This window comes from Bos mutus, chromosome 6 (assembly GCF_027580195.1).
Source record: "Bos mutus isolate GX-2022 chromosome 6, NWIPB_WYAK_1.1, whole genome shotgun sequence".
Lineage (NCBI taxonomy): Eukaryota > Metazoa > Chordata > Mammalia > Artiodactyla > Bovidae > Bos > Bos mutus.
Genome location: NC_091622.1, coordinates 113,647,930 through 113,667,937, shown reverse-complemented (window position 1 = coordinate 113,667,937; position 20,008 = coordinate 113,647,930). Strand labels below are relative to the sequence as shown.

The 20,008-nt window shown below is 50.2% G+C and overlaps 1 protein-coding gene across 4 annotated transcripts in view; it reads left to right on the top strand.

The window, feature by feature from the left end:
• AFAP1 (actin filament associated protein 1) overlaps nt 1-20,008 on the top strand; it is a 144,901-nt gene that overhangs the window by 112,066 nt on the left and 12,827 nt on the right. For all 4 annotated transcript variants that reach the window (XM_070372760.1, XM_070372761.1, XM_070372763.1 and 1 more), the window contains 3 exons: nt 2,779-2,990; nt 8,286-8,431; nt 15,740-15,857. In XM_070372760.1, the coding sequence (XP_070228861.1) occupies nt 2,779-2,990; nt 8,286-8,431; nt 15,740-15,857 (476 nt within the window). The remainder of the gene's footprint in view (nt 1-2,778; nt 2,991-8,285; nt 8,432-15,739; nt 15,858-20,008) is intronic.

Sequence of the window (20,008 nt, the reverse complement as noted above, 5' to 3'; positions counted from 1 at the left end):
TCTGAGGTTTCCTGTGATCAGGTTCCTGGACGTCCCAAGTCTCAGTTTGCCGCGCTCCCCACTTCTCCAGGCCTGAGGAGCTCCCCGCACCTCCCAAGGCCCAGGTGAGGACGTGCCCTGGCTACACGTGAGCCTGCACTCTGCCGGCCCCGGGGTGGTGGGGTGGCTGCGCCCCCCAGTGCCCTGCGCCCCAGAGCCCTTGCAGACGTGTGCCCTGGCAGGCTCAGGCAGCTGAGAGCCGCCCCAGGCTTCAGCTTATTTCTTCTCAATCATGCACACTGTCCTGCTGTCCGTCGGCCATCCTGTGTATCCATTCACATCCGAACGCACACACAGTGGATCCAGTTGGCAGCTGTTTCATACAAGTCCAAAGACAGGCCTTCAGCGTGATTGATGACTTACAGGTGATATCAGGGAGACAGTAAATAGTTCTAATAGCCACCCCTTGGATGTTCGGGTATTATGTCTGACTGTGTGTTTTTAAGGAGAGCTTACAAAAGAATGTGTGTGAGAACTGGGCCACTTACAAATACTGCTTCCCAGATGAAAACTGAAGCTCTTTCTCTGCCATCTTTGGCTCTCTGAAGAACCTCAGGTGGGTCTTTGCTGGGAGGCCGTGAACAGGATCAGGCATGACCTCCCTCCTCCCCTTTGTGAACTCGGCTTCCCCAGCCTGTCTTCACGCCTCTTCAGTGTGTAAAATATAGGGGGCTTTGAGTCCCAGGCCCTTGAGCTGGGACTCGCTTCTCCATTTTCTCTGTAATTTTGCAGATATGGCAGCTCGTGTCACAAAACTGAGGTTTCAGTTCCCGGCGTCCTTTAGGGTAATATACTGGGAGAACTGGCATCACATTCAGGAATGTGGACCTTTAGGTACTGTTAAGTGTCTCCCTAGTAAACTCTCCGAGCAATTATTTATAGTAATATTTATATGGAAAATAGGAAGCACCATTCTGGGCCCTGAAAATACGTTTGGTTTTTTATTTTCCTTTGGTTTTTGCCTTTATAGTGTTGATCCGTTGCTAACAAAGGGTGTAAGGTGTCGAAGAGAAAAGAAGCAAAAAGCATGGTCCAAATTGCCTTCGGGAAGACATTTAAAAATAGCGGGGGTCAGAAAGGATGTATTTATTGAAAGTCCATTTATTTGTTTCTTGGCTGTGCTAGGTCTTCACTGCTTTGTGCAGGCTTTCTCCAGTTGTGGCGAGCAGGGGTGCCCTTCGTGCAGTGCAGGGGCTTCCCATGCCGGTGGCTTCGCGTGGAGGTGGCTTCTCGTGGCAGCGTTGCCTGAGAGCACCTTCTCTCGTTGCAGAGCACGGGCTCTGGGCGCTCAGATTTCAGCAGCTGCAGCACGTGGTCTCGGTAGTTGCGGTGCGCAGGCTCGGTCGTTTATGGCACACGGGCTCAGCCGCTCTGGGGCACGTGGGGTCTTCCCAGGCCAGGGAATGAAGCTGTGTCCCCTGCACTGGCAGGTGGATTCTTAACCACTGAGCCATCAAGGAAGGACCCTCTCTTTTGAGCTGCGTGCGTGTGTGATTGTGCGTGTGTGTTTACATATGTGTGCACATGTGTATGTACGTGTGTGTATGAGTCGAGAGAGCAGCCGGATAACCTAAGGAACCCTTGATTCTCTTCTTCCTCCTTGACCTGCCTTCCGCATGCTGCTCCCCTCGCTGCCTGCCTCTCGCAGGCACAGTCCTGTGCATGGGTTAGAAGTCGCTGCCTCCCGCTGATATCTGTTTTTCGTTCCTTGCTGCTTGTAGAAAAATGCATTGTGTGTTTGTGGCAAATGAAAATGATCGGTTACTAGTATCTGAGGAGATTAAAACATGACGACAGCTCTTGTAATTCCACCCCATTCCATCCGTACTGCGTTGATACAGGGCAGCCCCAGAGACGTGGATGGCGGGTTTCCACGTGCGTCAAACCCAGGCCCTCAGACCTCAGCAGATCCTCCCATCAGAGGGCCGAGGAAGGGCGTGTCTGTTCTCTGGGCAGGAGTCTCATCCTGAAGACCTGCCGTCATTTGCTGGAATCCTCCAGCAGTGGGGAGCTCACCACCTCCCCAGGCCGCCTGTTTCCTTGAAAGCTTCCCTTTGCAGATAGTTTCATTCCTCATGGGAAGCCAGAATCCACCACCCAGGGGCTTTTCCCTAGCTGTGTCCTTTGCAGCTACTTGGAATGAACCCGGACACTTTCCTGGGTAAGGCCCCTTCAGCTTTTTGAGGACCACCACCAATGCCTCAGTGAGCTGTCACACACCTGGTCAGGCTCCGGGGTCCCGAAGGCATCCGGGAGCTGGTGCTCAGCCACATCATGCAGTGCGGAGTGTCGGGCTCCGGGGAGGTCTGAGCTGTCCCGGCCCCCAGAGCTGATGGGAGCGGTCGTCTCGTGGTGGTGGCTCCTCTCGTCCCAGCAGCCTGTGCTTGCGGTGTGCTGCATGCGGGGTTTGTTCTCTCCTCACTGCTGCCTCAGGCACGTCCGTCCCAGGGACTGACGGCCACTCTCCTTGTAGGCTCCCTGGTTCCTTCCCTCCTCGGGCACCTCCCTCCCGGGGTGCTGACAGCCGCTCTCCTTGCAGGCTCCCTGGTTCCTTCCTTCCTCGGGGGCCTCCCTCCCAGGGACTGATGGTGGCTCTCTTTGCAGGCTCCCTGGTTCCTTCCCTCCTCGGGCGCCTCACTCTCAGGGACTGATGGCCGCTCTCCTTGCAGGCTCCCTGGTTCCTTCCCTCCTCAGGCGCCTCCCTCCTGTCGGGCTGATGGCCGCTGTCCTTGGTTGCAGGCTACCTGAACGTGCTTTCCAACAGCCGCTGGCGGGAGCGCTGGTGCCGAGTCAAGGACAACAAGCTCATCCTGCACAAGGACAGGGCCGACCTGAAGACGCACATCGCCTCCATCCCGCTGCGCGGCTGCGAGGTCATCCCGGGCCTGGACTCCAAGCACCCCCTGACCTTCCGGCTACTTCGCAACGGCCAGGAGGTGGCCGTGTTGGAGGTAGGGACCAGTTGCAGGGAAAGGCAATTAAAATAATTTCTTCTTTTCACACTAAAAGCTTTCATTTTTAAAATTTAAAATTTTTGTTTCTGGTCTATTATTATTTTCTGCTTCTCTATTAATTCAAATCTTTTTTTCCTTTGTCTTTTTTTTTTTTCATTTAGCATTAACTTGAGTAAGCTACAAAGATACACACAAATCTGTATACATAAGTATACATACATATGTGTACACACATATATGTATACATAAATAGAGTGTAGAATTTCCAGTGTATGTGTAACTATATTTATGTTCTACAGTCGATAGAAATAAGGATTTTTTGGATTTGGTAAAATGGCCAATGTGTGTTCACAATTAATCAGTGTGTGTGTTAGTTGCTCAGTCATGTCCAACTATTTGCAACTCCACGGACCATTGTCCGCCAGGCTCCTGTGTCCAGGCTCCTCTGTTAATGGAATTCTCCAGGCAAGAATACTGGAATGGGTTGCCAGTCCCTTCTCCAGGGGATCTTCCAACCAAGGAATCGAACGCAGGTCTCCTGCTTGGCAGATTCTTTACCCTCTGAGCCACCAGGGAAGCCCAATCAGATGCAAAGCCAGATTATAAATGACTGCAGTGATGCTGACCAGTGGAGGAAATGGCCAGTTAGCCAACCTAGAAGGTCTTGGTAGGAGACAGGAGTTTGTTTCAGAGACTGCCTTTTTTGGGGGCATGAGGGCAAAAAATGATTAACATCATAGTTCTTCCTCCCACGAGCTCCTCACACAATGGTTTGGATGGTTTGAGGTCACAGGTCAAAGGTCCGAGCCCGCCGTGGTGGCTGACCTCGCAGAAGGGAAGCAGGCCTGGCTGGGGCTGGGGTGTCTGGGCCCCAGTCTTGGTTCTGTTGCAGACTGTGATCACAACCCAATCTGTTTTTCTTTCTCGGCTTCTTTATTTGTCTGTGAAACAAGCACCAGGCTATGGTCGGTGAGCTTGGTAAGTATTTATACGGGCTGAATGCTGTGGAGTGGACGGCAGTAGAAAAAAGCTGGAAGCGTAAATGAGGAAGCTGTACTCTTGGTGCAGAGCAACGCAGGTGTCCCATGAGAGCCCGGGCAGTGGGTCTGACGGGAGTGCGAGGGCAGGCAGGTGTGGGCTGGCGCACGCTGGGTTCAGGGGTGGAAAGGGAGCCTCTGGCCTGGACGCCTGGTGGGGACAGGAGGCCCCGGGGCTGGGCAGGGAGGGGCTGGGTGAGCAGGACCCTGTCTGTCTCTGCTCCCCGCCCTGCAGGTGCAGCCTCATGTCCCCGGAAGATGGTGGTTGTGTTTCATTGTTTTTCCCTGTTCTAGCTGTGGAAGCAAACACACACACTCAGAAAAGTAACCACGCTCAGCGTTCCAGCATAAGCAGAGTCTGCCTGAATCAGTTAAGGAAATGCAGTGATGCGGGCAGTAAAACTGTACACTTTCTAAGGCCATTGTATCCGAACTTCTGAGAGAAAGTTGTGAGCACAGTACACATAATTCCACGCACCCTTTACCCACAGCCCCAGATGCCAACATGGTGCCGCATCTGGTATCTCTTGCGTGGTCGCTCCCGCCTCTCTTTTCTCTCTATATGTTTTTTCAGGACCTTTGACAGACATGTTGCCCCTCTTTCCCTAAACACTTCAGGGTGAATTTGCTAAAAAACGAGAGCATTCCTTTACCAAAACCACTCCATAATCATCAAAACCAGGGAATTCACCCTCACGCAATACAATTATCTGACTCACAGATTTTAATCAGATGCCCCCAGCTGTCCCAGTGATGTCCCTTGTGAGCAGAAGGAAACGCCAGGTGGTACTGCCCTGGGCTACAGTCTCTTTGGCTTTCCCTGTCTGGTTTCATGACATTGGTACTGGGCATGGTACAAAGCAGTTATCATGTAGAAGATCCCTCAGTCTGGGGATGTCTGCTGTTTTCCTGGAAATTTGCATCTGGGGTCGGCACGCTTGGCAGGGCCCGTGGAAGCAGTGGTGCGGTGTGCAGGACAGCCATCAGTCTGTCCCTCGACTGGTGTTAACTCTGAGCCTGTGGGCGGGTCGTCTGCACAGCTTCCCCACCGCAGAGCTGCTGTGTTTCCCGTTTGTCTTTAACAGCTTCATGTGGGAAGATTCTTTGAGATGTCCTACCATGCACAGTTTTCTCCACTGACTTTCAGCATTCGTGAGTTAGTCTTGCCTGAAGCAGTTGCTAAGTGACGGCTTCCTAATTTCATTATTCCCTGAACATTAGTTAGTTGGTCTCTACTGTCAGGGAGATTTCCCTTCCTCTCATTTAATTAGTCACTTATTCATTCATTCAAGTATGTTTATATATCAGCAAGGGGTCAGAGATGATTGTTCTAATCAATGAGTGAAAGGTTGTTGTTGAATCACGCGAATACACCGGGATTCTTGGCCCCCGGAGGAGAAGAATTCAATCCGGGGCCAGAGACGAGGCTTGATCGCTCAGAGCTTTTGTGTAGTAAAGTTTTATTAAAGTATAAAGGAGATAGAGAAAGCTTCTGACATAGGCATCAGAAGGGGGCAGAAAGAGTACCCGCTTGCTAGTGTTAATAATGAGGTTATATACTCTCCAGTGAATCCAAAGAATGTCTGGAGGTTGTAAAGACCTCATCAGACCTACTCCCATAATTTACATTTTAAGATAACACTGTCCTCAGGCAAGATACATCCTTGTAAAGACCAGGTCTACTCCCATAATTAACATTTTAAGATAACAGAAGGTTGAATCCAAAGACTGTCCTTAGGCAGGATACATCATTGGTATATAATCCTAAGGAATGTGGAGAAAGAAAAAAAGTTTGTCCTTTCTTCCTCCTTGAGAATTCCAGACCCCTCTCTCTTTGGGGACCCCTAGACTCCTTATCAACCTGCCTAGGAAATGACTCTCTCATGAGTATAATCCTTTATTGTCAGGATTTATCCTGGTCAGATTAACAGAGTTGGTCAGTGGAAAACCCTTCCAGCTATGTGACCTCTGCTGTGTCCCTGAAATAGACACTGAAGCTCCCGTTGTTTTGTGAGCTCCTTCCTCATATTATGATGCACCAAGATATTCCAGGCTCATCTCGGACTTTTCCCGCCCCAGGCCTGTTGGAATCAGCCACGGTCCAGAGAGCTCTGGGGGACTCCTCCTGGTGGATGGTGGTACTTAGCAGCCAGCATCTGGGTGGCAGGTGTGCTCAAAGTTACTGGGGTGTCATAGGAAACTGTGTGTGTGTTTATACATACACGTGTTCAGGCATGTTTGTTACACGTATTACACACATGCATATGCATGTGTACACGTGTAGTAGTAGTAATAGTGTCAGTTGCTCAGCTGTGCTCAGCTCTTTGTGACCCCGTGGACTGTAGCCCGCCAGGCTCCTCTGTCCATGGAATTCTCCAGGCAGGAATACTAGAGTGGGTTGCATTCCCTTCTCCAGGGGATCTTCCTGACCCAGGGATCAAACCCCAGTCTCCTGCATTGCAGGCGGAGTCTTTACCATCTGAGCCACCAGGGAAGCCCATATATGTATACACTCGCATCTCTACCTGAAAGTGAAAGTGAAAGGTGCTCAGTCGTGTCCGACTCTGCGACCCCACGGACTGTTCAGTCCATGGAATTTTCCAGGCCAGAATAGTGGAGTGGGTAGCCTTTCCCTTCTCCAGGATATTGTCCCAACTCAGGGATTGAACCCAGGTCTCTATCGCAGGCAGGTTCTTTTCCAGCTGAGCCACCAGGGAAGCCCAATCTCTACCTATTTATCCACTAAAAGCCACAAGATCATAACTAATGTTTTAAATTCAGTATATTATATCCACTATATCCACTGAGATAGTTGTTAAAAGTCTGAGGAAATTTCTGAAAATGAACAATGAGGAAAATAGTTAAGAGTGTAATAGTATCCACAACATCTTAGATATTGTGTTAAAATGCTTTTAAAAATGCTTCGTTGAAATAGTTATGGATGCACGGCTACAGGATCAGTCGCAGATTCATTCTTGACATAGAAGGGCAAGGGCAGAAGACCAGTGAAGAGAACCTATTTGTGATTCTTTCTAGTATCCAGGTGTTCGTTGCAGCTTAGCAGACGTTGGTTGCATCCTGCTCTCTGTGAGGCACACAGTTGGGACCCTTCACTCTGTCCAGTGGCCGCATACGACACCGGCCAGGCAAGGTCTGTCACTTGTACAGCATCGCTGACCAACTCTATCAGCACACAGTCCCTCCTCAACCGCTCCTCCCCCGAGAGGTTTTGTGCCCACCGTGGGGTGTATGTGCTTACTTGTACTCTGATCCATGTTCAACTCGTCCAGGTTACGGTGTTGAAAACCCACTTTTCTTTAAGCGTTTAGGCTCGACTCACACATCTTTCTTTATATAAAAATTTTGTAAGTTTTACAAAAACTTAAAAAAATTATTTTTCTTTCACATTCAGGTACCTCATAACTCTGTTTCCCATAAACTTTAAACATTGCTCACATATTTGATTAACGAAAGTATTTAGACATTTGAAATGCTAGTATGAACGTAACGTAATTGACCTTCTAAATCACATAACAGGGCGGCTTAGAATTTTAATGCACTGAATCTTAAAGATCTATTTCAGACTTGTAAATCAGGCAGATGACATTTGGGGAGCATTTGAAATATCCTAAAAAAAAAAAAAAATAGCATGCACAAAGCAGCCCAGTGCTCGTCAATACAACTACACCTGTATCCACACAGCTACTGTGAAAACGGAGGTGGGGTGATTTACTGTGCCGTCTAGTCAGGGGGATAGAATTGGTACTGCAGGCCCACGCCAGAGACCACAGCAGAGGCTCCTGGTCAGCAAAGTGGATGCCCACTGGCCCAGGCCTGACACGCTGTCCAGGTTAGGCGCCTGTGGCTGGAGAGGCTCTTCCTGGTGCCCGGATTTTATTGCCAAACTAAGGAGGCTTTCTAAACAGCTTCCTGTGGCTGAGATTTAAATAATCCCATTAGCTTCTACGTCTTAAACCCTAGTGCCTTTCCCCAAAATAATTGGGAGGCATTTAGTCCCTCTGGTTTTTGTTTCCCGGGGCATGATCATGGTGCAGCTTCTGCATTAAGGCCTAGCGTGAAGGCGGGGTTGATCCCGTGACGCGGGCAGTGGCTGCATCCTCGTCGTCGTCCGCATCGGCACGCTCCCCGTGTTAAGCGCCTTTCCTGTCGTGTTGTCGCTTTACTGACACTTTCACGAAAGTGTGAAAACCGCACTGTTACATAAAATGCTCTTTCCGCCTCTTCGCCTCCCCAGGCCTCCTCTTCTGAAGACATGGGCAGATGGATCGGGATTCTGCTGGCTGAGACGGGGTCCTCGACGGACCCCGGGGCCCTACACTACGACTACATAGACGTGGAGGCGTCCGCGAGCGTCGCTCAGACGGCCACGCAGACCTTCTGGTAGGTCCTCCGCCGGGCAGACAGCGCTGACGCGAAGCGCCTTCATTCTTGCCCTAGTTTTCCCCTTTTCTGTAAGTGTGTATCTTTAAAGGGGGAAAAAGAAAACAACGGAAAACTCTCCTTTTCTGTATCAATGCAGATTTTGGTGAAATATTTGTCATTTCAACCATCTGTGTTTTCTATTAGAACAGGGTTTGGCAAGCTTTTTGTGCAAAAGGCATGACAGTAATATTTTTGGCTTTGCAGACCAAATGTTAAAACTGCTTAGCTCTGCCACTGCGGTCACAGACATAAATGAATGGACATGGCTGTGTGCCAATAAAACTTGATTTGCACACACAGGCAGTGGGCCATATCTGACCCATCGACTGTAGTCTGCTGACCCCTGTATTAGGGAAACAATTCTATAAAGCAGAAATAATTCTCCTTATTGTATAAGTGAAGACTGCATTTTCAAAGCTGTCAATCATATACTTTTAAAACTTCAGTGTGATTTTTTTTAAGGGCTGTTACTGTATAAAAACATTTAAACAATGAGTATTTCTTTCACATAATCATGGCCAGGATAATTAATGCAGCAGTTATCAAAGTATGGTCCACAGACTGCTGTGGGTATTCAAAACCCTTTTTAGGCAGTCCCAAAGGTCAAAACTGTTCCCATAATGACACTAAGAAATTATTCTTCTTTGCATTTGCATCAGTGATGCAGAAGGAACCAGGGGCAGAGGGGTAAGTTGGCAGGTACCTTAGTACTATCTTAAGTGGTCGCTTAACAAGGTGCTGTGACCACGGTCACCACCACGCCTTTATAGCAAAAGAAGGTGGTGGGTTCACTTGAGACGTCCATGGTCCAGCATTGAAATTGTTCCTGTTTCTGTGAAGGGCCAGAGAGTAGATATTTTTTATTAACGCTCTTGGGTCCACGTCTTTTTGACATTTGAGACGTGGCAGGCAGGACACACAAGTGCTTTATTGACTGAACTCTAGTGTTGTCCCAAGGAAACGCTCTTATGTGACAGAGTCATGAACTCAGCAGCTCCTCCCCAGCCCACCACCTTTTTTTTCCATTTTTACCGGAAAGAACAATTCACAGGCGAACTGTTGTTATTCAGACGTAGGCATTTGCAGACACTTTTTCGAAAATGAACCAAGCGAGCCTCTCATCTCGAGGAAGGTGGCTGGCAGTGTTTGTTGCCTGAAATGGAGTTGAACTTTCACCGAGAATTGAGAACCCTAGGAGCGTTCTGTCTTCCACTCCGAGCCGACGTCTTCCCAGTATGCAGACTTTTGTGATAACATTGGTGGTGATGTTAAGTGTGATTTTTGATATTGTGTAATGAAGTGTGTGCATTTGGAAGGTCTGTGTCAGTCATGCACAGGTCAAACGTCCCTCCCACAAGCAAGAGAAATGAATGGGTATTCATGTCAAAGCGGACAGCAGGTTCACTGATACAGTTTCAGATTCTACATGGCAACGAATCATTAAGAAATTACCACTCGTTGAGTTTTGGTGTAGTATCAAAGAATATCTTCCATGATATTCTGGAAAAACTGTTAAAATACACCTCACTTTTCCAACTAAATATCTGTAGGAGGCTGGATTTTCTTCGCCTACTTCAACCAAAACAACATATTGCAACTGACTGAATGCAGAAACAAGTTTGGTAATCCATTGTCTTCTACTGAGCCAGACATGGAATAGATTTACAAGCATATCAAACAGTACCATTTTTCCCATTAAAAAAAATTTTAAAAAGGTATCGTTAACATTCATAAAAATATGTTGAAATACAGTGGATTTACTGCTGTTATTTTTGAACGAATAAAGGCGAACACATTCCTGAGTTTCAGTTGCAAGTGCCGTCAGCCTCGGAGTGAACACCCACATAAACCAAAGCTCTTCAGCGTCTTCGGTAGGGTGGAACGTGGTGTAGAGATTTAAGATGCAGGAGGACTGCTCGTCTGCCGGAACACGTCTGTGAAAGGAAAACACGGCTGGTTCCTGTTCCGTGCTGTGCAGAGCAGGGGTCGGGCACCCTTTTCTATGAAGGGCAAGTCAGCGGGCACGTTCAGCTTTGCAGAAAGTGTTCGCCAGCACGACCACCCCACTTTGTCACCATGCTCAGCTCCCCGTGGTCGGGCAAAAGCAGCAGGGCGGTCCTGGAACCAGTGGACATGGTCGCTCCCAGCAGGGGTTTGCTGGGTCCTTTGTGTAAAGTGATGCTCTGTGAGGTTCCGCTGGAAGGAGCACCGGGCCAGGAGGAAGGGACCCGGGTTCTGTCCTGCTGCACCAGGTCCTAAACGGAAAGGTTTGAGACATGTCCGTCCTCACCTGTCAGCGTCCAGCTTCTTTTTGTAGAACACAGAGTCTAGGTAACGTGATATCTGAAACGTGGGGCTCTCGTAGCTCAGATCCCTGGATTCCTGCTTCTGTCTCTCTCGTCCTCGGAGAATCTGGACTGGGGCTCGAGGGAGGCGGATTGAAACAGAGCAGGTGATGGAGTTGTACGATCAGCAAGTGACGATAAATATACCAACAACTGTTGGCAAGCCCACCCGGGCCTCGAAGACCCTGAAACCCTTTGAGTACGAAGAAGATAAACGCAGCTGTTTGCACTATTTGTCTGTTTAACATCAACACCACTGTCTAACTTTTCCACACAAGTGGTGTTTGTGGGGCACTTGAGCAGTCTTGAATGGGGTTGTGGGATGAACGTTAACTTAATGCTTGGCTAGGGGGCTCGGTAAAGTAAAGATAACGTCGGCCTGTATTAGGAATCGGGCTTCTCTGGTGGCTCCCTGGTAAAGAATCTGTCTGTAGTGCAGGAGACCTGGGTTCAGTCCCTGGGTCGGGGAGATCCTCTGTAGAAGGAAATGGCAACCCACTCCGATATCCTTGCCTAGAGAATTCCATGGAGAGAGGAGCCTGGTGGGCTACAGTCTGTGGGGTCACAAAGAATTGGACACGACTGAGCAGTTGAGCATGCACTTGTTAGGAATCAAGCCACCATGTTCCACCCAACTAAGATCAACGGCCTTGACAAAATGAGTTAATCCTATACAACTTTACCGGAAAACCTCCAGGAACGTTAGAGGATTTCTGAAGTCAGACCACCTATACTCTCTCACTTCTGTTGTTTGAAAACCAGAGTGACAGTGATCAAGCGCTCACTGCTCTGTTCATTCTTGTTATTTTTTTTCCCATAATAAGATTCTAATTAGGAAAGTGTAAGTAAATTACAGTGAGTCTCCTAATTGTATAGTAAATAAAGCACATTTAAAGTTGTTTCTAAGGAAACGTAATACCCTTAAGTCCAGTTTTGCACAACCCGCACATCTGCTGCTGCTGCTGCTGAGTCGCTTCAGTCGCGTCAGACTCTGTGCGACCCCATAGACGGCAGCCCACCGGGCTCTGCCGTCCCTGGGATTCTCCAGGCAGGAACACTGGAGTGGGTTCCCATTGCCTTCTCCGTCCGCACATCTAGAGTGACATAAAAGAAAGGAGTTCATGGTCATTAACTGTACTGTTTGCACATAACTAGTTTTGAAAAGCCTCTCATAAGTCTACATGTAACTACAACAATAATAAGCAAACTGATAACAACATTTAAGAGAAACCCTGATGAAAAATATTTCCCCTAGGACCCAGATGAATGGAATATTCATCTGAACCAAATATGAGAAGGTCACATTTTCGAAAAAGGAACATAGATTGCAATTTTGAAAATTGATTTATTAAAAACATGCACAAGTTTATGGCTGCAAGAATCTTTGCCGCCCCATTAAAATCTTTATTGGAAATGTCACTTAGCAATAAAGTTTATTTTTATTTATTAGTTTTCTGTTAAACCTTCTGTAACAATTAAGAGAGAAGAGATTTAACAGGGAAACCGTTTTCAAAATATAAAATATGGTAGCCTGACAGTGTAATAAATAGTCTAAGATTAATTTCTGCCATTATGTAATTGGCAGCCAGTTAGCGAATCTTTTCGAGGTCATTAGGGGAATTTTGTGTGCATTGATTATGTCCAAAGGAGAAAGGACAATGATATATTTTGGGAAGAGGCAGTAGAGGAAAGAATAGTAGTGTGAGGTCTCCTAGAAGAAGTGGTCTGTTGAAGAGTATTAGTAACAATGAAGAGTCGAAGCATGCCTTTCCGTGGCCTGTTTTTAAATAAGACACGATATAGAGGATACCAGGCAGATGCTCTCAAAGTTTCTTCTGGAACTCGTTTCAAGTCATGCTGGGTAGGAGCCCATAAGAGAGCCGTGGCAGCACTGGTGATGCTAAAAGCTGTGGATCAGTGTGGATACAGAGAAGGGGGCAGACAGACCAGTGGGAGACCGCCGCCGCAAGCCACCCTCTCAGCGGAGTCCCCGGGAGATCTTATTCCAAAATGCAGCTCCTGAGAACACGGGTGAACCTTGAAAGCGTTACGGCATTGTGAGAAGACGATGCGCTCTGGAGACAGGTGGTGTTGCTGGCCGTACAGCAAGGTGCACGTGCCTGGGGCCCCGGAACGGGCACTTAAAGGTGCTTCAGCTGGCGGCATTTCTGTTGTGTGCACTTTACATATATATATATATACACACACATTATATATATATTACATATATATACATACACACACACACACCTCCCGGGGGTCGTAGTGGCAAAGAACCGGCCTGCAAATGCAGGAGACGCGGGTTCAATCCCTGGGTCAGGAAGATCCCCCGGAGGAGGGCACGGCAACCCCCTCCAGGATTCTCGCCTGCAGAATCCCCATGGACAGAGGAGCCTGGCAGGCTACAGTCCATAGGGTCACAGAGATTTGGACACAGCTGAAGCGGCTGAGCATGCACATGTATTTCTGTATCTTACGTTTTGGGTTTAACAAGTGGCACGTGGCCTCGTGTCTCATTTTGGGTTTCTATGTGGCCAACAGTGGATTGCAGGAAGAGTGTCTGGTCAAAAGGCGAGGGACCTTGTGTTTGGTCTTGGATCCCAGAGACCTAGCTGGGGGGCCCAGGTCCCTCTCTGAGAGACGACAGGCAGCCTGGCTGGTGGCCGAGGTCTCTTCCAGCTGGGACAGGACATCCTGTGTGTCTGTGACCTCCCGTTAGGTCTTGTGGATCAGAAGTGACCTGCTGGTGTCTGTTCCTAATGAGTGAGCTTCTGCCCCACCCCTCGTGGTCCACGCTCCCTCCTGGCATCTGTGCCCAGTGGGGACCATGCAGGGGCTGGAGCTCGGAGGCCCAGACCAGGCAGGAGACAGCCCCTGGGCAGGGCGTCTGTCTCAGAGCAAGGAACAGCCCTGCAGTGCTCACGGGCATTGGAGCACATCGGGCCACAGATAACCCGTGGGGCCGGGGTGGTCATCGTGTGGCCTGCCTCTCATCACCAGCCCTTCACCCCAAAATACCCTCTAATGGGGTATTTAAACCAGAAAATGTTAAATGTGCATCTGAAAGCAAATCCCATCTGTGTTTCTTGTATTCTGTTTTTCCTATACATTGTTGTTATTTCATCGCTAAGTCCCGTCCGCCTCTTTTGCAACACCATGGACTGTAGCCCTCCAGGTTCCTCTGTCCACGAATTTCCAGAATACTGGGGTGGGTTGCCATTTCCTTCTCCAGGGGATCTTTCTGACCCAGGGCTTGAACCCATGTCGCCTGCATCTTTTCCTAAATATATGTTAAAGTATTTTAAGTACAGAACAATCATATGCATTTTTGTATCAGGAAAAGAGTTACTTTGTGAGACGGCTGTGTGTCCTGGGTGGGACTCGCTGTGAGTTCTGTGTTCTCCCAGCAGAGGGCAGCACTGCACCCGAGCCGCCGCCCGTGCTCAGGCGGGTGGGTGGGAAATGCAGGTTTAACCCCAGGGTGGATCCTGTACAGCCCCTTCGTCTCATTCTCTCAGGAGGCAGGAATCCCAGGGCAGCTTTGTCGCAAGAGTCTGAGAGGCAGGTCTCCCCTTCCCACTTGCTGCCCACAGGTTTGCTCATTTGCCCTGTTTTTTACATTCCTCTAGTTACCATAGGAATGTCAGATCCCAAGAAAAAGCAAAATTTGAAAAAACAGATTTTTTGTTTTGTTTTAAATTTCAGGCTATCTTAGTTTTTCCCGTTGGGAAAATTGGAGAATCTACAGGGTAGTTCTTCCCTCGACATTGAGGGTTTTCACTTGTACCACGAGCAGACCGTTCACACGTTCCTTCCTTCCCTGCTTCCTTCATTCGTATTTGTTGAGCAGCTTTTATCTGCTGGCTGTCACCTCGGCACATGAGGAATAGAGCTGGTAGAGGTGTGTCCTCCTGAAGCTGAGGTTCCAATGGGGAAGGCGGGCATCCCTGCATCACGTGTCGGGGGATGATTAGCGGTAGGAAGGAGCAGGGACAGCAGAGAGGTGCAGAGGGGAGGGATGCTGTTTACCTGGGGTGAGTAGGAAGGAGCAGGGACAGCAGAGAGGTGCAGAGGGGAGGGGACGCTGTTTACCTGGGGTGAGTAGGAAGGAGCAGGGACAGCAGAGAGGTGCAGAGGGGAGGGGACGCTGTTTACCTGGGGTGACTGGGGAAAGAGGGGTCTCAGAGCTGCAGGCAGAGAGCCGCTGGGGGCCTGGGGTGAAGAGCGGGAGGGGCGGGGGCACGGGGAGTGGGCTTGGTGCTTGGAGCCTCACAGATCACCAGCTCTCATGTGGGTCTCCCGAGGGCTGGGGGTGGCCGCCCTCAGGCCCCCAGAAGTTCCGGGCGGGAGGGCAGAGGAGCGGGAACAAACACTCAAGGAGGGAACAAAGCTCAAGAAAGGCTGTGGGATGGGTGCTCTAAGGTGCTTCTAGAACAAGGTCCATGAACATGCCCTGAGAAGAGCCACAGAGGAGATACCTCGGTTTTGCAGGCCAGATGGTCTCTGCTTCCAGAATTACCAGGCTCATGAAAAAGGCATGTGGAAAAAAAGGAGACACAGACAGTTTATCAGTGAAGGGTCCCGGTAAATAAAGGTGTTCCGGTCAAGCTTTATGGGCAGAAGCAGGCTGAGCCCCTGCTATAAACTGCTGAACGCCGGGTTATTTGTGGCACACCAGGCGTGTGCAGGGCCGCTTTCCGAGGCCCCGGCAGACTCGTCCCCGGTCTGTGCTGCAGTCCCAGGCACGGATGACGTCCCCTCCTGCAGGTGAGGGTCCGCCCTGATGGCTGTAGAACACCCGGTCCTGCCCGGGTCCTGATGTTTCTCCACCCGCAGCCACGGACAGAGCCCAGGCACCCGTCAGCGCCCCCGGAGGCTCGGTCATCCACCGCAGGGTCGTAACCCGCTTCCTCTCTTTCAGCTTTATGAACCGGCGTGTTCTGTCCACTAACCCCTATGTGGGGAGCACCTCCAATGGCTACGCGCACCCCAGCGGGACGGCGCTTCACTATGATGACGTCCCCTGCATCAGCGGTTCGGTGAGTGTGGTGGGCAGAGCTGGGGGTCAGCTGTGCTGGAAGGGGGGCGCCCGTGGGTCCCTGTGACTTCCCCTCCTTTCGGCCTAAACGAGAGAGGCAGGATGAAAACCACACTCCACCTCTCTTGTGTTTGACACCCTGTTTGCCTTAATCCACATGTGAACATGAGGGTCATTGGCCCCAGGAGCCGTTTGTTATTCGAGTTAATGCCGTTAGCCAAACACCGTCAGAAATCTCCATCAGAAGGGAGACATTGCCGCAGGGTAACGACCAAATCGCCAGCTCTGGACACCTTCCTGCGTCCTCAGGGTAGCTGGCCTCCGAGTAGCTGGGACTCTCATCGGTGGAGGATAAGCCGGCCGGCCGGCCTGGCCTGCAAGGCCATGTTCAAGTGCGGGTTGAGATGAAAGGGGCTCTGTATTAGGTCATGGGCGTCAGGGTGTGGGCAGGCTTCGAGAGCCCGTCCCAGTTGCAGAGCCCAAAAACAGGCCCGGCCATTCTCCCCCTTGCCCCCCATCCCCACTCCACCTTCAGCTGGGGTCTCCAGGACTGGGGGAGCTCTGGCTCGTGCTGTGGCCGTAGCCGCCCGCCCTGCAGAGCGGGACCCAGGAGCTCAGGGAAAGCCTGTGGTGGCCCCACAGGAGCAGGTCCCAGGCCAGGCTCTGGGCCCTTTCCCAGGCAGCCCAGCTCTCGGGGTCCGCTTGCTAGGCCTGGGGGAGCCTCCCCCGCCATTGTAGACCAACCGCATGGGACAGTCTGCTCCTCTGAGCCTTTGGCCTCAGCCCCAGATGTTTTGAGAACATGCAGCCCTGCCTCTGTCTCGCTGCCCCAAGGCCCCCTTGTGAACCTTGCCCCCAGAGGGGTTTCTCCCAGGGCACGTGGTGGGCAGAGTGGTGTAGAGAAAGCCAGGACCTCCACAGACGCCTGCCTGGGCCCCCTGTCCCTGCACTCCAGTTAATGCCACACAGGTTCGGGCAGCCCAGGAACGAGCACAGCTCCCGCTGGCCCCGAGCTGAGAAGCTGCCGGCTCCGAGACTCTGCGCTGAGGAGGCAGTTGTGCACGCACGTCGCTGGGCGGGTGGAGTGAGTGATGGAGCGTCCAGCGTTCAGGCTTCTGACTCCTTGCCTAAGGGCTCCTTGGAGATCAGGCCTCTCTTTAGACTGTCGTGCCCCTTCCTGGGCGCGGTGACCAGGCCCTCTCTTTTGGAGGCGCCCTCGCTCCTCAGTTTGACAAAGTTCATATTTTTGAGCCTCGATACCTGCTGTTTTAGCAGCGTTTCAATTTCAGTGATTCTTTCCCTTCGCGTCTCCCCGAGGCCCAGGTGAACGTGCATCTCGAAAAGGAGCTTCTGACAGGCGCTCACGCACTTCTAACCCGCAGGTGCGGTGGAGCTTGTTTTCCAAGTTTTCCATGTGACCTAATCCTTTGGTATTTTAGGAAGAGGATGGTCCCGTCTAGACCATCTTAATAACCCGGGACAAATATATGCTAGGTTGTCATTATGAAACACTCACATCCATGTTTATCTGTAGTTATTGTTATTTTTAGATTATAGATGGGTCCCCAGCACACAAAAATAGACGCACTGAAGTGACTGCAGCGGAACGAAAACATTCCTACAGTGAAATTTTAAGCCTTTTCTATTTTTATAACAAAAGGCCGTAATTGCATTCTGGCAGAAAGGAACTCTGCCAGGATATAAAAATAGACTAAAATAAGTATAGTACATGAATTAATATTTTCTCTCTTTTTTTTTTTTTTAAATGCAAAGCAATTTATAAAGACCTTTAAAACTTAAACGAAGCTGGCCGTGGTTGTGAGTTTGGGTTTTAATTTGTACTTTAATGTCCATGTTCTGAAGTGGCTTGTAGCTATTTTAATCCTTTGTATAAAGGTTCTCCACTGAAGCAGTGCCATTGTATCAATTAATAGTTTGAAGCATCCTGTTTTCTGTGGTGATTGGATTTCTTTCTTGTAACAGCCTGTGATTTTGGCCGTTGCGCTTTCTTCAGGCCTAACCAAGTATGGGATGCTGGGGATGCTGGCAGTCATGAGACCCACAGAGCGTACACCCAAAGCCCGCATGGCAAGCTTGGGAGGGTCCGCGGGTGGTCTGCGCCCAGCCCGTCCTGGCCTGGGGGGGCCTGAGGTGCAGACGCTGAGGGCCGTGTAGTTACGGACTCAGCCCTTCGCTCTGGCTCTGCCTCCTACAGCTCCTCCTGAGCTCCGTGCCTTAGTCTCCCCTACTTTGTAAGATTCCTGGCAGAATTCTGTGCATGGTGCATCAGTTTTACTGTGAAATAAGATAAAGTGCTTGCTGGTATCTTAAACTCACTATTGACCAGGGGATTTTTTTTCGGAAACCAATGCCTGTCACCAGTAATCTGTTGTGTAAGTGACTATTGATACATCTCCCATCAGCAATGCTTGGGTGATGAAGGATGTATTAACACATCTCTGATCAAGAAGTTAACACATTTTTTCAGGAGAACCAGAGCCCCTGATCTCCGGATGGACCCCAGTTCAGCATCCTTTTCCTTAAATCACGTTGTTCCTGCTTCCTGGATCAGGAGGACTTCCAAAACCCGGTTCTTTAAAGACATGTCAGTTTTGTTTTTTTATCCCCCCAACCCCACTTTAACAAACAAAACAAAACAAAAATATCATTAGCCAATAACCCTGGGAACAATTTAAGGAAAAAAGATATCTTAAGTCCCCAAAGGTAGAAAGGCTCTTCTGAATCAGTTCACCTAGTCGTGTGTGTGTGTGTGTGTGTGTTGCTGACAACAGCGTGGGGCATGCACGCGTGTTCCGGGGTGCTTGCTAATAACATCTCTTGTGCTCTGCTTCCTGCGGCTGGGGCGCCAACTAACCACGCGCTGTGTGTGTTCCAGTGGGGCCCCGACGACGACGTTCCCGCGCCCCGCAGCCGAGGCCTGGGAGAAGAGGCGCTCTATGATAACGCCGTCCTGTACGATAACTTGCCGTCTCCGAAAATCTTTGCTCGCTACCCTCCCGCTGACAGGAAGGCTGCTAGGCCGTCTCCTGACAGGCTGTCCTGTAACCACTACAAACACCCCGCCTCCTCCGGCCTGCCCTCCTCCCCGTCTGTCACTAACACCTCTTCCGTGGGGAGGGCGTCTCTCGGGCTCAGCTCACAGGTACAGCACCCCCTTCTGCCGTCTCCTAGAATCTCTCAGTCACGCTTCTCCTGCAGGGCCTGGCGGCAACAGGGTATCCACCAGCTCGCCGTCAGTGAGCCCCATCAGGGGTAGAGCGCAGTCTTCCCCTCAACTAGAGTATGATCTGCAAATGCACTCGGCGTCCAGCCACCCAGGGACGGGTTACAAGAGACGCAGAGCTTTAACCACGTTACGTACCAGCCCGACTAGTTCAGGGGGCTGCCCTGGGGACTCAGAGGTCAAGAATCTGCCTGCAATGCAGGAGACCTGGTTTCAATCCCTGGGTCGGGAAGATCCCCTTGGAGAAGGAAATGGCAACCCACTCCAAGTATTCTTGCCTGGAGAATCCCACGGACAGAGGAGCCTGGCGGGCTGCAGTCCGTGGGGTCGTAAAGAGTCGGGCACGACTTACCGACTAAGCAGCAACTGCAAGCCCCTGGTTGCGTTGTCTTTCGCCTGCTCCTCGCCTCTCTCCATTCAGAGTTCCCCAGGGAACTTTGTGAGTTACGGTGATTAGAGCCAAAGTATTAAAGAGGATAGGGCGGTGAGTTTCCAGATTTCTGAGCTGCGGGTTCCTTTCCGGCGTTTTCGTTGCTCCTACTTGAGGAAGGGTGGGCTCCACTGGCAACTGCTTTCAGACCTTAGAGCAGGATTAATCCCAGGATTACAGTAGGCTCCCATCACGAGTATAGGCGTATACTCCCTAAAATGGAGTAGGTAATAAGGCTCTTGGATGATCACGGAATGGTCCGAAATCTTGACATTGAGCGACTGTCCATCCCACACCTGACACTTGTGGCAAACTGTGGCGTTTCAGTGTAAATATTAATTTTGTGTTTGCATGCATTTAAACTAAGATCCAAGTGGTGCCTGGAAGAATACTCCACAAACATAAAGCACAGGACCACATTTTAAATTATTTTCTTTTCCCTCCAGTTTTTGGGGTAATCTTGAGAAAATGATGAATG